Source organism: Pezoporus occidentalis, unplaced genomic scaffold (assembly GCF_034315485.1).
Source record: "Pezoporus occidentalis ecotype Australia unplaced genomic scaffold, CSIRO_AGI_Poc_V1 ctg46, whole genome shotgun sequence".
NCBI classification, from domain to species: domain Eukaryota; kingdom Metazoa; phylum Chordata; class Aves; order Psittaciformes; family Psittacidae; genus Pezoporus; species Pezoporus occidentalis.
In genome coordinates, this window is record NW_026915791.1 from 2,045,907 (window position 1) to 2,059,444 (window position 13,538).

The 13,538-nt window shown below is 40.5% G+C and overlaps 1 protein-coding gene across 7 annotated transcripts in view; it reads right to left on the bottom strand.

Annotated features, from left to right (window-relative positions):
• The window catches only part of FANCM (FA complementation group M), a 73,612-nt gene that overhangs the window by 40,498 nt on the left and 19,576 nt on the right, over positions 1-13,538 (bottom strand). For all 7 annotated transcript variants that reach the window (XR_009967944.1, XM_062635617.1, XM_062635618.1 and 4 more), the window contains exons 5-9: positions 7,503-7,634; positions 6,317-6,449; positions 4,554-4,676; positions 3,977-4,078; positions 387-580 (exon numbers count right to left, since the gene is read on the bottom strand). Coding sequence is in view for 6 of the 7 variants with exons in the window: in XM_062635617.1 (XP_062491601.1) it covers positions 387-580; positions 3,977-4,078; positions 4,554-4,676; positions 6,317-6,449; positions 7,503-7,634 (684 nt within the window). In the remaining variant the exon portion in view is untranslated. The remainder of the gene's footprint in view (positions 1-386; positions 581-3,976; positions 4,079-4,553; positions 4,677-6,316; positions 6,450-7,502; positions 7,635-13,538) is intronic.

The following is a 13,538-nucleotide window of genomic DNA, read 5'->3' on the forward strand; positions in this document are numbered from 1 at the left end:
TTTTTTCTTTGGTTATATGGGTTTTTGTTTTGTTATTTTTTATTTTTCTAGATCAAAATTTATGGATGTATCTTATTTTTTCTAGCTAAAAAGAAAAATAAATCCCTAAGTATGAGTATTTCTCTATCTTCTCAAATACATGAAAGTTAGAAGTTGCTAATACAATGTAATACAGAAAGTATTTCTATTTCTACATTCTGTTCAGTGAGTAGAATTTTGGAAACTCTGAAGGCAATTGAACTACACAGAAAGTCACTAATGACACTTTAAAGTTCAGCCACAGCCACGCTATCTCTATTGATACTAATGTAGTAATTTACACATTTAATATTTAATATGTGTACCTTTATCACTATTTCCTAATACAAGTCTCATCTTTTCTTTACCTCAAGTTGTTCCTTCTGTGTGAATCCTTTTGTGCTCTTGCCTGTGGAGTGGCCAACAAACGTCATCACTCGAACCACCGGACAGAGCCGGGAAAGCATTTCTGCAATTTCTTGCACACTGTCCCGAAATGATGAGAAGATCATCACTCTGGTACCCACAGCATCCACAGATGGGCTTCCAGTCGTCACTTGGTCTAGTTCATTTAAAAAAGCCAAAAAAGCATTTTTACACACAATTTTAAAATAATCATAGAATCATAGAATAGTTAGGCTTGGAAAGGACCTTAAGATCATCAAGTTCCAAACCCTCTGCCATGGGCAGGGACACCTCACACAACACCATGCCACCCAAGGATTCATCCAACCTGGCCCTGAACACCACCAGGGATGGAGCATTCACAACTTCCCTGGGCAACCTATTCCAGTGCCTCACTACCCTAACAGGAAAGAATTTCCTTCTTATATCCAATCTAAACTTCCCCTGTTGAAGTTTTAACCCGTTACCCCTTGTCCTGCCACTACAGTCCCTAATGAAGAGAGGCATTCCTATAGGCCCCCTTCAGATACTGGAAGGCTGCTATGAGATCTCCACACAGCCTTCTCTTCTCCAGGCTCAACAGCCCCAACTTCCTCAGCCTGTTTTCATATATGGGAGGTGCTCCAGTCCCCTGATCATCCTCATGACCCTTCTCTGGACTTGTTCCAACAGTTCCATGTCCTTTTTCTGTTGAGGACACCAGAACTGCACACAATACTCCATGTAAGGACTCACAAGAGCAGAGTAGAGGGGCAGGATCACCTCCTTCAACCTGCTGGTCATGTTCCTTTTGATGCAGCCCAGGATACGGTTGGCTTTCTGGGCTGCAAGCGCACACTGCCTGCTCATGTTCATTTTCTCATCGACCAACACCCCCAAGCCCTTCTCTGCAGGGCTGCTCTGAATCTCTTCTCTGCCCAGCCTGTAGCTGTGCCTGGGATTGCTCCGACCCAGCTGTAGGACCTTGCACTTGGCATGGTTAAACTTCATGAGGTTGGCATCAGCCCACCTCACAAGCGTGTCAAGGTCCCTCTGGATGGCATTCCTTTCCTCCAGCGTATCAACCGAACCACACAGGTTGGTGTCATCGGCAAACTTGCTGAGGGTTGTTCAAAGACACGTCCAACCTGGCCTTGAACACTGCCAGGGATGGACCAGCCACAGCTTCTCCGGACAACCTGTCCCAGTCCCTCACCACCCTCACAGGAAAGAATTTTGTCCTTATATATAACCTAAATCGCCCCTGTTTTAGTTTGAACTCTTTAACCCTTGTTCTATCACTACAGCCCCTGATGAATTGTTCCTAGAGTCCCTCTCCAGTATCCTTGTAGCCCCCCTTCAGATACTGGAAGGCTGCTATGAGGTCTCCACGCAGCCTTCTCTTCTCCAGGCTGAACAGCCCCAACTGTCTCAACCTGTCTTCATACAGGAGGTGTTCGAGCCCCCGATCATCCTCATGATCCTCCTCTGGACTTGTTCCAACAGTTCCACATCCTTTTTATGTTGAGGACACCAGAACTGCACACAATACTCCAGGTGAGGTCTCACAAGAGCAGAGCAGAGGGCCAGGATCACCTCCTTCGACCTGCTGGTCATGCTGCTGCTGATGTGGCCAAGGACTTGGTTGGCTTTCTGGGCTTTGAGCACACACTGCCGGCTAATGTTGAGCTTCCCATTGACCAACACCCTCAAGTCCTTCTTTGCAGGGCTGCTCTGAATCACTCCTCCACCCAACCTGCAGCTTTGCCTGGGTTGGGCACAAAAGTACAGGTTTTGCTCAAATGGTATCATCAGAGATGCTGTGACAGAGTGAATAAGAAGGCAAATAGAGAAGTTCACAGTGCCTCACTATTTCTGTCTGGTGCCCAGTGCATTTGGGTTGAAGATGCATAAGCTTAGTTACTAGAATGCCTGCAACTCTGATCAGACTGTGAATTGTAAAGTGCTTTCTGGCCTTGCTTTAGACACAAAGATGTCAGGACTGTTTGTTTGTATTTGCTTTAAATTTAACTGCATACATCTAGAAAACCGTGGTCAGAACATTGCCTTGTATTCCCTATGGCCTTGCCTTGCATATTAGTTATGAGGATGAAAGAGGTTACAGGGATCAGAAAGAAGGAGAAGAAAAACCTGACATACCTAGCTCAAGGTATGACGCAATATGCTACCTTAGCTCACCCATTATGCTATAAAAGTTGCTGTATTTCTTCCTGCAGTTACTGTAATTTTGTATTTGGAACAGTAAAGATTTATAGTTCATGCCTACTCACATCTGAGGTTCATGCACACAGACACAAAAAACAAAACTGAAATATTTGTTACTTATTACCTGTTAATAATACTGAGACATGTCTGACCAACATTGCAAGGAAAAAGCATACCTGATGGGATTCAATGACAGCAAAATCCATGCTACCAAAAGAAGATGGAAGAGTATTAAATATGAAACTCAGCTAAAGTAACTCCAGCACAGAACACAGAATTTGAGGCAACAGCTTAGAAACATGTTAGGGAGGCAGAACGGAGGCAGGGCAGACAGAAAGAAATATGAATGGGAAGAAAGGATGGGGAAGAAGAAAGTAATTGGATTAAATACATTTGGACATATTCTAAGGTAACAAAAGCAGAAATGAGGAAACTTGAAGCTGCCTACTAGCACGTAGAAGTCATTTAAAGTGTATTCTAACAATCAAGCATCTGAGATAGGGGGAAAAAAAACGAAATAAAACCAAAACAAACACACACCCAAACCCTCACAAAACAAACAAACACCAAAACCAAACCGACAAATAAAAAAATCCAACCCCAAAACAAAACAGAAGGGTGGGTCAGAAATTATCAGAACTTCACAGAGTACAACAATCCAAACAGACAAGGGAAAAAGTGAAGAAGTTGCAAAACAAATTTATAGGTACTGCTGCCATCGTTCCACAAGCAATAGCTGGATCAAGAAGCTGAAAAGATGTTTCAGCAACAGCTGAAGCTTTCTAAAACTACAGACATCTGAATGATTTGAATTCTTTACTTCATAATTTCATACTAAGGTATGACATATTTTTGTTCTCCCTTTCAGTCAAGATGAACACAAATGAAAAACAGACAAATGTAATCAAAGGTTTTAAACTTCAAAAGAGTGCCTCAGTTTGTTATGCTTGGCAACAAGGCTGGATATCAGAACTTTTATCCTTAAGATCTATAAACATGTTGCATCATAACTTTTCAGGAGGCGGTGGCAGCACTGAGCAAAGTTTCCAGAAAAAATTAAATGACTATGGAAATCATGAGACATAGTAGCATTAGGAATGAGTTTACTATCACTGTTTTACTAAGCTGTTAGAACAGTTTGCATGAAATGATAACTTACAGAATGTTTTTCTTAAAGAAATGTCATGGTATAGTTCTTCTCAAGAGAACTTCTCCACACAGAAGATATACAAACATACAAAACAAAGAAGCACTTGAAAAAATTAGAAAATAAATCAGTAGGAAATTGCTAGTTTTCATCCACAGGTTCAACTGTTCAGATACTTTTTCCCCGAGTTGTTGTACTTACCAGAACATCCCTTTTTCCAGGATTTGAAGTGTTCTATTACAATTTCCTCCAATTTTTTCAGTTTTGGATGGCTATAGATAAATCCCTTTTTATTTGCAAACACTGAAAAGGAAATAAAGCCATTAAAGATGTAACTAAACCTGCAACAAGTATGAAGGCTTAGTGAACTTCATTTCTGAGTCAGACGTAGAAATTCCTGCCACTAGTTCTTATTGCATTCCCTAAGCATATTAGTAAACTACTCATGAAGCACATTTGTTAAACCAATTTTCTGAGAAAGTGTGGCTATTCTTATTATAGCCGCACTGCAAAAGATGCGTTGTCAAACAGTACTATTTTAACCTTTCATCTTAAATCAAATTTAAAACTTCAAACATAGTAAACTAAAACCACCAAAAGAAGATGGATACATGGATGCACACTTGGATACAAGTCTGGGGAAAACAACCTAGAATATAGAATACTAGCTGAAAATATCACAGCAAATGCATTCCTGCGTCTACAAACTATGTAGAGGTATCTACTGTTTCATTTAAACAGAATGTAAATAGTCTCCCTCTAAAAGGGAAATACTGACCTGTTTTATTCTTGTAAATATTTCCATTCGCGGAAGATTTGTCTGAAAACATGTCTCTGAGTTGCTGATAAAGCTTCATGAAGTCCTCATTACGACCAAGTTCATTCTTTGTGCGGGTTAACCCTTTGTAAAAAGTTGAAATAATTTAGTATTTAATCTCCAGAGTGAATATATTTTTTCTATTCAAAAGAGAAGCTTTCTCAAAAGCAGCAAGCTCCTTTCACGTTAGCTTTAGAAAATAACATTTTTTGGCACCAATTTTTTTTTTTTCCAGGGAAGACACCAGTACAGAATTTAAACATGAAATTAACATGAAAACATTAACTTAAGCATGAAAAATGTAGGTATAGACAGAAGCCTAATCCTACTACTGGGACCAGGTAAACTAAAAAGTGTTACATCAACCATTTAGCACTAGAAAAATCATACAATCCACAGTGAGGCCAGTGATACACTGGCACAGGTTGCCCAGAGAAGTTGTGGCTGCCCCATCCCTGGCAGTGTTCAAGGCCAAGCTGGATGGAGCTTGCAGCAAACTGGTCTAATGGTAAGTGAGCTTGCCCATCACAGGTGGGTTGCAACTGGATCGTCTTTGAACTCCCTTCCAACCTAAATCATCTTTTGAGACTATGAAATGCTGCCAGATACCCAGGAGCTTAGCTTACCCAAAGCTTAAATTCAGAAGTTTCTTGAATTATTTTATGTCAATGTTAAAAAGAATTTCATCCTGCTTAGACCAGAAACCAAACTTAGTAGGACACCAGTATAGAAGACCCATTTATTAGAACTATTTGCCAACAGTCACCTTTCAGTTGCAGAGGGCGATTTTCAGGAATCTCAGAAACTAGGAAATTTGTTGTAGGCAAATTAGCTTTTTTAAGTTACCACACAGTTACACAGTGAAGTATAAATCAAAATAAAGCAAGAAATCAGACAGCCACAGCATGGGCTAATCTAAATAGCTGGAACCTTCCCCTTCCACACTCAGTGTTTAAAAAGAAACTTGCAGTTGGACTGACATTGCCATGTTGAAATTTATCCCCTTGAAAAAGGTATCAGTACCAAACCAGGTCTTCCAGGGAGCAATGACAACCCAACAGGTCTAAAAAAGACGGTGGAGAGTTGCAAAAGATTCACAATAGTCAGTGATAGAATTACGAAAATAAACTGAGGCCAGAACAGAAAGTACCTTTGCATCATTGTATGAATTCATGCTGTACCCACATCTGGAATAGTACACACAGTTTCCGTTTGAGAAAATAAGAAGAGGTACAGAAAAAGATCACAACAACTTTATTTTTTGCTTAGTGAACATGGAAGATGTTGCACATCTGGGACAGAAATATCTGGTGTGATGTGACTAGATCTGTAGTCTTCCGGCAAAGACGCTTAAAACTCGTGCATACATGAGTTTTGCTGCAGGGGGATGAATTGCTTTACAAGACCAAACAATTTCTCAGTTTAATTGTTTAATGGTTATTCTCTATCTCGCCAGAGATATTACTGGCACTTCCTCCAAGTCCAGTTTGTGCCTTTTTTTTTTTTTTCAGAAATGCTGCCATAAAAATACATTTACTATCTCAAATGTACTCTGACATTGCGCTAACACATTTCCTATGGGGATGAATGGGAACAAAACATCAACCACATTGGCAACCCACCTGTTGTATAAGCTGTTTTGTGCAAACCTAGCCATGCAGATGAGGTAAATTAAATGAGAAGGACTGGAAACAAAAGAAAGGATATTTCAAAAGACAACTCACCTTTTGATCCATCCATAATTCCACAAAGGTAGATAAATAAAGACCGTACTCCCATTTGTAGTAGCAGCTCATAACCATGATATAAACTGATACAAAGTGCAAAGTCTCCTTCAATTATGCCTTGATGTACTCCCTGTGAAAAAAAAACAGACTCATCATTAAATCAGGAAGTCAATAAGCAGCAACAATCATACCACAATTCTCCTGAAAAAAATGACTGACATCTGAAAAATAGAGCCAAAGCACAAACTAATGCAGAGAGAACAGTCATAGCATCATAGAATGGTTTGGTGGAAGGGACCTTAAATATCACCTAGCTCCACCCCCCTGCCACAGGCAGGGACACCTTCCACTAGACCAGGTTGCCCAAAGCCCTGTCCAACCTGGCCTTGAACACTGCCAGGGATGGGGCAGCCACAATTTCTCTGGGCAACCTGTGCCAGGGCCTCACCACCCTCATGGAAAGAGTTTTTCCCTAATGTCTAACCTAAATCTACACTCTTTCAGCTTAAAGACATTCCAAAACCTTCAGAAAAAACATTACACAATTATTTATAATCAATGAATACAATCTTTTCCCACCTCCAAAATGATCTCCACAATACCTGTATTATCTTCCAAGACTAGCTCATTACTTTCCAGTGTAACAACACTGAAAATCTGACAGCTGAAGCACCCATCAGTATTTGGCAAAACCAGAAATTTCTGACACAACTACCAAGGCTACAGAATTTCAGTCAGAAAAGCTGGCTTGTCTACTTCAAAGTGTATTTCTCAATGTTCTTTTTAAAGCACTCTTTCTTCTTTTTTACTTTTATTTATTTTTTAAGTAATACTCTTTAAATTTGAAAAATCTGAACACTCTTGAACAAACAATTTACAGAAAAATGGGAGCAGCAATGTAGTTTTGTACGGAAAAGTTTAAACTTGGCAGTCAGTAACTACTTAAGAAAGTAATTACTTAAGTTCTCAAAACAATTTCAGTTTGGAAATGGAGTTCTCTACCTTTTCCTTAACTCCACTGAATTAGCATGAAGAAATGTGGAAAAAGTAGGTATATTTTGTTGCATATTTTATTTGAGAGCTAAAACCAGAATGTTACAAAGGAAATCTAGCTTAAAACATTCAATGAAAATCTGCACACTATTTATTCATTACTTTAGTAACATGAAATAAAGAGATTTACCGCACTTTGTGAAGAAGGGTTTTTTCTGTATTGATCTCTTGCTAGAATTATCTGGTACTTTGTAAGGCTGGGAATATTCCGCCTTGCTAAAACTCCTATTCTAATCAGGCGTCCAGCAAATGTTTCTAGTACCTGCAAACAAAACACAGAAGAACACAAAAGATATGAAGGAATGCCTATTTAGCCCATTGAAGGAGTTTTATTTTTAAAGATCTTACACAACAGAACACAAGCAGCAGCTCATTTATTTTATTTAAAACACAGAAGTTTTCAAAACAAACTGCACTGGTTTCTGAAAAATGTGTTACTGTACCAGATGACACCCGGTGTCCCTGTACCTCACTGTAACATTCTCCAGTATCAGGAGGTTTCTAGGATAGTTTACAAAGTTTTTCTAAGAGCCGTAGAACTATCACAGCTCGGTTTCCTAAATAAGGATTTGTGCCCTCTAATCTACAGATAAATATGCTCCTGCCCCTAAGATAAACCTGCATCAATCAAATAACTGAGAAGTGGAAGCACACACTGTGCTTCTGTAATCGCACAAGTACCGACATTGCAGGGAGGCACCAAAATGAGATGGGCAGCCAGCTACTGAGCTCCTGCTGCAGGTGGCTCTTAGACTGGCAACCCTAACTACAATGGCACTGGTGTCAAGAAAACCTGCACTGAGCTTTGAGAAGTTTAAATTATCATAGGCAAAGGACTAGTCAACAGGTTAGAAAGTTGTGTGGGGAAGGAACAGGAGTCAGGAGAGCTGAGCAGAGAGGACTAAGCGCCCAACGGCAGCAAACCCTGTTTCCTTTGGAAACCACACCAAAAGACAATTTGCTTTTATACATCACATGTACCCGCTTTCCACATGGGTGAAACAAGGAAACTGACCTGCACTAATTCATCTTAATCCTGTTTTTCCTTTTTGTTTCTCCGCCTTAGGTGGTCAGGATTTTTTTCACAGACCTAGTTTTGCATGACTGCTAACTCTGTAATAATTGGAGTAATCAGATTTGTTCTACAAAAATTGCTTACAATCTGTTGGCCCACTTGGCTAGTAGCCCCAAAAACATCTTGGTGCACAACAACAAGCTTTTTCAAAGGCAGTCTTGACATAGTTTGACAGCAGATGGCTCCCCATAGCTGCTTACATCCAATGCATTTCCCAAGTTTTCTGGGTATTTTAATACCGGTTCAGCTGAACTGCGCAAAGGCTATAGCATAACAGATGCCTAATCCATTTACTGCTGTTCTTCCAGCCCACTGACAACCAAGTCCAACTGAAGCAATAAAAACAGGTCTAACTTTCAGGCCTCAAACAATACTGACCTAAGTAGGTCTTCAGCTTGCAAAGACAAAATAACAGGAAAATAAAGCCAACTGTGAAAGTGCAATGTGTTTATACACGAAGTGACAACACTCTGTTTGTCCTCTTCCCGCATATGCTGGGTTATTAGAGCCTGTCAGGATGCACAGACATTACAAATAACCACATTCTACTCATACCCTCTCAGTGTAGCGGCAGCTTACTTTGTGCCCAGCGCCTATGTGGCATTAAGTGGCAAATACTGTGAAAAGGGTGGGGAGAGGGGATAATTGCCATCATCAATTACCCCAGCATTAATGCCCCAAAGAACCAAAAAGCAAAGAGAACTCTGGAATAGTGAAAGAAAACTTGTGAAAGCACCAGCCAAACTGGGGAAACAATGTGCTGGGGAATTTCCACAATGCCCCCAGCTCCATGCCAGCAGGACTTTGGAAAACAGCTAGCTGAAGTCAGCAGGCTAAGCTGATTATAACAGATAAAGGCTGATGAGAAATAACAGAAACAAAAGCCTAAATTATGAATGCTTTGGTGTGTCTGAGGTTGCTCCTCTTCTCTACTCTGGGCCTTCTGACTGGCAAAGTCCTGCTGTTGCTGAGAGGAGCCCAGCTCAGCTCACTGCTCCTGGCTGAAGGGGATGGGAGATGCCCACGGGAGCAACGTCAAAGGCAGGATGATGCTGAGGATTACTGCCCACCCCATGCATGCCGGGACAGTCGACGTCAGACCTGCTGCAGGGGCTGAACATCCATCTGCAGCTGAAGAGCCCCAGGGCACTTCCAACCACCTTGATCCCCAGGAAGCCTGGTGATGGCCTCAGGCAGCTCCCCAGGCAAAGCAAAGCAGTCCCCAAGCACCCCTTCTAATTAAGACTAATGGATTAATTAGACCAAATAAAGCACTTGTACCACCACCAATAAGCAGACACAAATTGGAAACCACAATATTGCTGGGAATTTCCAGAGGAAAAAAAAAAATAAATCTTTTCTTAAAATAGAGTCAAAAACTTTCACTGAGCCACTTGGAAATCTAAATGCACAATAACTTAATTTCTCATACTTGGTTTAGTGTTAAGAATTTGAAATTCAAAAGTTCATCTTTTACCAGTTTGTTATTATGTTGTTTTTAAATCTGGCCTGTATCTGAAAAGTCATTTAAAAAGGCAGAGATGGAAATATCTATGCCAGCTTATAAAAAAAAGAGTCATTTAATATAAACAAAAAAAGGTTAACCATGCAAGGGATAACTTAGTGCTCTTTATTTTAATGGGATACCACTGACATAGCTCTCTAACCTCCCATCAAACCCTAAAGAGCTAGACATGACCACAATTGAAATGCTGAAGATGAAGCTTAAACTATGCCTCAAGTAGTGAAAATGGAGCCAGTCTCTGAACGCAAAGATGTTTCTCTAGAAAAGAAATTAATGTTTTCATTGAAAAGTAATGGCCACATAAGTATAATGCTCCAGACCTGGTTTATTATTTCTTGTACTTGTTGCATAGCTTTTTTAAAAAAGAAATTTCCATTACATGTACTTTTCTGTTTCATCCCTTGACCTAGTTTATAATATGTAAGAAAATTACATTGTCACTGTTCACTCAGTGTACAGCCCTGTCTGATTTAATCATCTTCTGCAAAACAAACCAAGGAAGACTATTATGAAAGACAGCAGGATCCAGTCACCTGGAGCTTCAAAACTAATAAGGAACAGCAAACATAACCTACTTAGAGGAGATACAGAAACAAGCACTGCTCAGAGTGATTGCATTTATCTTGCCTCCATACCTTTATTTTTAATTAAAAAGATAATACTTCTGGAAAGTCTGCTCACTTTTTCCAAAACATTCAAGTCTTATGTTACCTATTTAAAAACAGAACTGTAGAATTCATTTAAATTAATTGCTTAGTAGGACTCAAGGCTTATCTCTAGTTCTCAGAGTTCAAAAAACTGACAGATTTACTACCAATATATAAAAGACACCTGGTAAAGTTATCCCATACTGCACTAAACTTGCAAGAACATAAGGGGGTTTGCTGAATATCTTCCATAGCAAATCACACTGTTTTTTTGAAACTTGTACCTGAGATTAGCTTGGAGCCACATTAGCTGAGGAGCACCATGTGTATTACAAGCACAACTGGCAGGGCAAAGAACTGTTGCTGTTTCAGCTACACCTCACCAAAAACTGCTGTTAATTGGCACAATAAAAAACAAAGGCTCTAAACAAATGACCCAGACTAATTATTTCACTGCGGGTTTGCAAGTATTCTGTACCAAAGACAAAAAAGAAATCTGCCAGGCATAAACAACCGTTTTATTTCAAAGTGGGGGAGCAGGTTGAGAGAAAATAGCCTCTACGTAGACTGTTCCTTTGCAAAACAAAGACTCAGAAGGTCCACTTCTGTCCACAGGAAAGGCAAAGTGCCAGGAAACTTTCTGAGTGCTCCGACTGGCAGATCTGACCAGGGGTTCATACAGTCACACTGTACGTAAAAAGAGCTGCCATTTCCTTCACCTCCTTCCCCCGCTCTCCCAGCCAACCAGCTCCAGTGTTTTCAATGCCCAAATAGGCCACAGACCCCTTCCAAATGAGCTGGACAAGGTGCAGAATTGGTGTGGAAGAAAATCAGAATCACCGACTGTTTTGAATTGGAAGGGACCCTAAAACTCATCTAGTGCCAACCCCCAGCCATGCACAGAGACACCTTCCACTAGACCAGGCTGCCCAAAGCCCTGTCCAACCTGCCCTTGAGCACTACCAGGGTTGGGGCAGCCACAGCTTCTCTGGGCAACCTGTGCCAGTGCCTCACCACCCTTCATAGGGAAGAAATTCTTCCTGGTACCTAATGCAAATCTCCCTTCTTTCATCTTAAAGCCATTACCCCTTGTCCTGTTATTATAGGCCCTTGTAGAAAGTCCCTTTCCAGATTTCCTGTTGCACCCTTTAGGTACTGGAAGGCTGCTAAAATGGAACTGGTCTGTGCGTTGGTGAGGTAATGTCACACCTATAGCTGTATGGGAACGTCAACACACCCACTGGTCTGACTTAACAGAGGACCATTAAAACCAGGAGTAGGGAAATACTTTCCTCACAGGGAAGAGCTTCTTCTAACCTAAGCTTCCCCTGTTTAAGTTTGAACCCATTACCCCTTGCCCTAGAGCTACAGTCCCTCATGAAGAGTCCCTCTCTGGCATCCTTAAACTCACTTTAAACAACAGGGAGGAAAGTGCTGTTTTGTGTGAGCATTCATTCTATTGACACTTTCTTACCTTTCCAACGACAAAAATAAAGTATCAGGGACACAGCAGGGTACACCAGTTTTAAGCAGATACTGGAACTCTCCCAAACCAATACTGATCAACCTAGTAATGATCTCAGTGCCTTTGAAAGTTTTCTTGCTAAGTTTATATTCACTTCTTCATCCTTCACAGTCTTTCCACTCCCCAGGGAGCTGTTCACACTGAAGTTACATGGCTCTTCCCTAGAAGCTGGCACTTATCAAAAAGATACGATAGTTTGGCTTCTTCTAGCATCTGCTTTCTCTTATTACAACATTTTTCACTTCTTAGAAGTTACAGAAAAAGCAGGCTTGCACTTTTTACCTTTCAACCAATTTCACTGAGAATATTTTTACTCTTTAACTTGCAAAGTTGTAAGAAGGAAGTGTTTTTTTCTACATCCATCTGCCACTCAGGAAATGTCATCACTTTGCACAGCACAGAAAGCATCGTACTGAGGATGTTTCATATCCTCAATTTGCAAGGCTGAGTATTTGTTTTTCTTTTATGTTCAGCAATAGAACCTGCCAGGAAAGCACAAAGAATACCAAACTACCAAAACCACATTATGTCAAGAGTGACTATCAGCCAACAGTCACACATGAAATTACAATAGCAAATGGCTTTGTTCAACTCCTGTAACAGTTACTCTGTTATCTGAGCTGAGAGAACATCTTCTTCAGTACTCTATCAAACACAGCCCTTTGCCTGTAATTACTAAGCACATCACAAACCAAAGGCAAACAAAATACACACACAGTAATTTGTGCCAGTAGATCTTTAAAGCATGATCTGAAGCTCCCACCAGTCTCTTTTGCACAGGTAACCAGTCAAAACTTGGTGGCATTTCTCACAAATAGAGAAATTTAGCTGTGATTTTAGACAATTCTTCTGGTTGTTGTTTTTTTCCTGAGTTTTTTTCCCCCATCTCCACAACAGAAATAATTAGCAACTATCCATTTGCACAATTACTGCTTGAACAAATGACGTGAGGCTGTTTTCTATGAGAAAGTGCGAGAATTATTTCTGCAGGACAGGCAGCAGAAGAGCCTCTACAGGTTGGCCTCAAAAGGTCAGCTCTTCTCAAAAAACAGTTTCCTGGAAGAAATCACCCAGAGCCAGGGTGCCCTTACTTGGTAGCAATAATCCAACTTCCAAAATTGCATGAAAAATACCTTTCCCACAAAAGTGAAGCCACTGTTTGCACTGTACTAACATGTGATTAGACATTACCTGTGACACGGATTGATTCCCATTGTGCCTTCCTTCAAGGTACCTACCCATGGCCATGTAGCTGCTCCACAAGGGAAGTTCAAGGAACTTCCTTTTGCAAGGAAAACCAGGTAACTGCCAGAAAATACAGTGCTTCAGCATGATTTCAATCAATCCTGCAATTCTGCACACTAGGTAGTTGACCTTGAAATCAAATCATAACC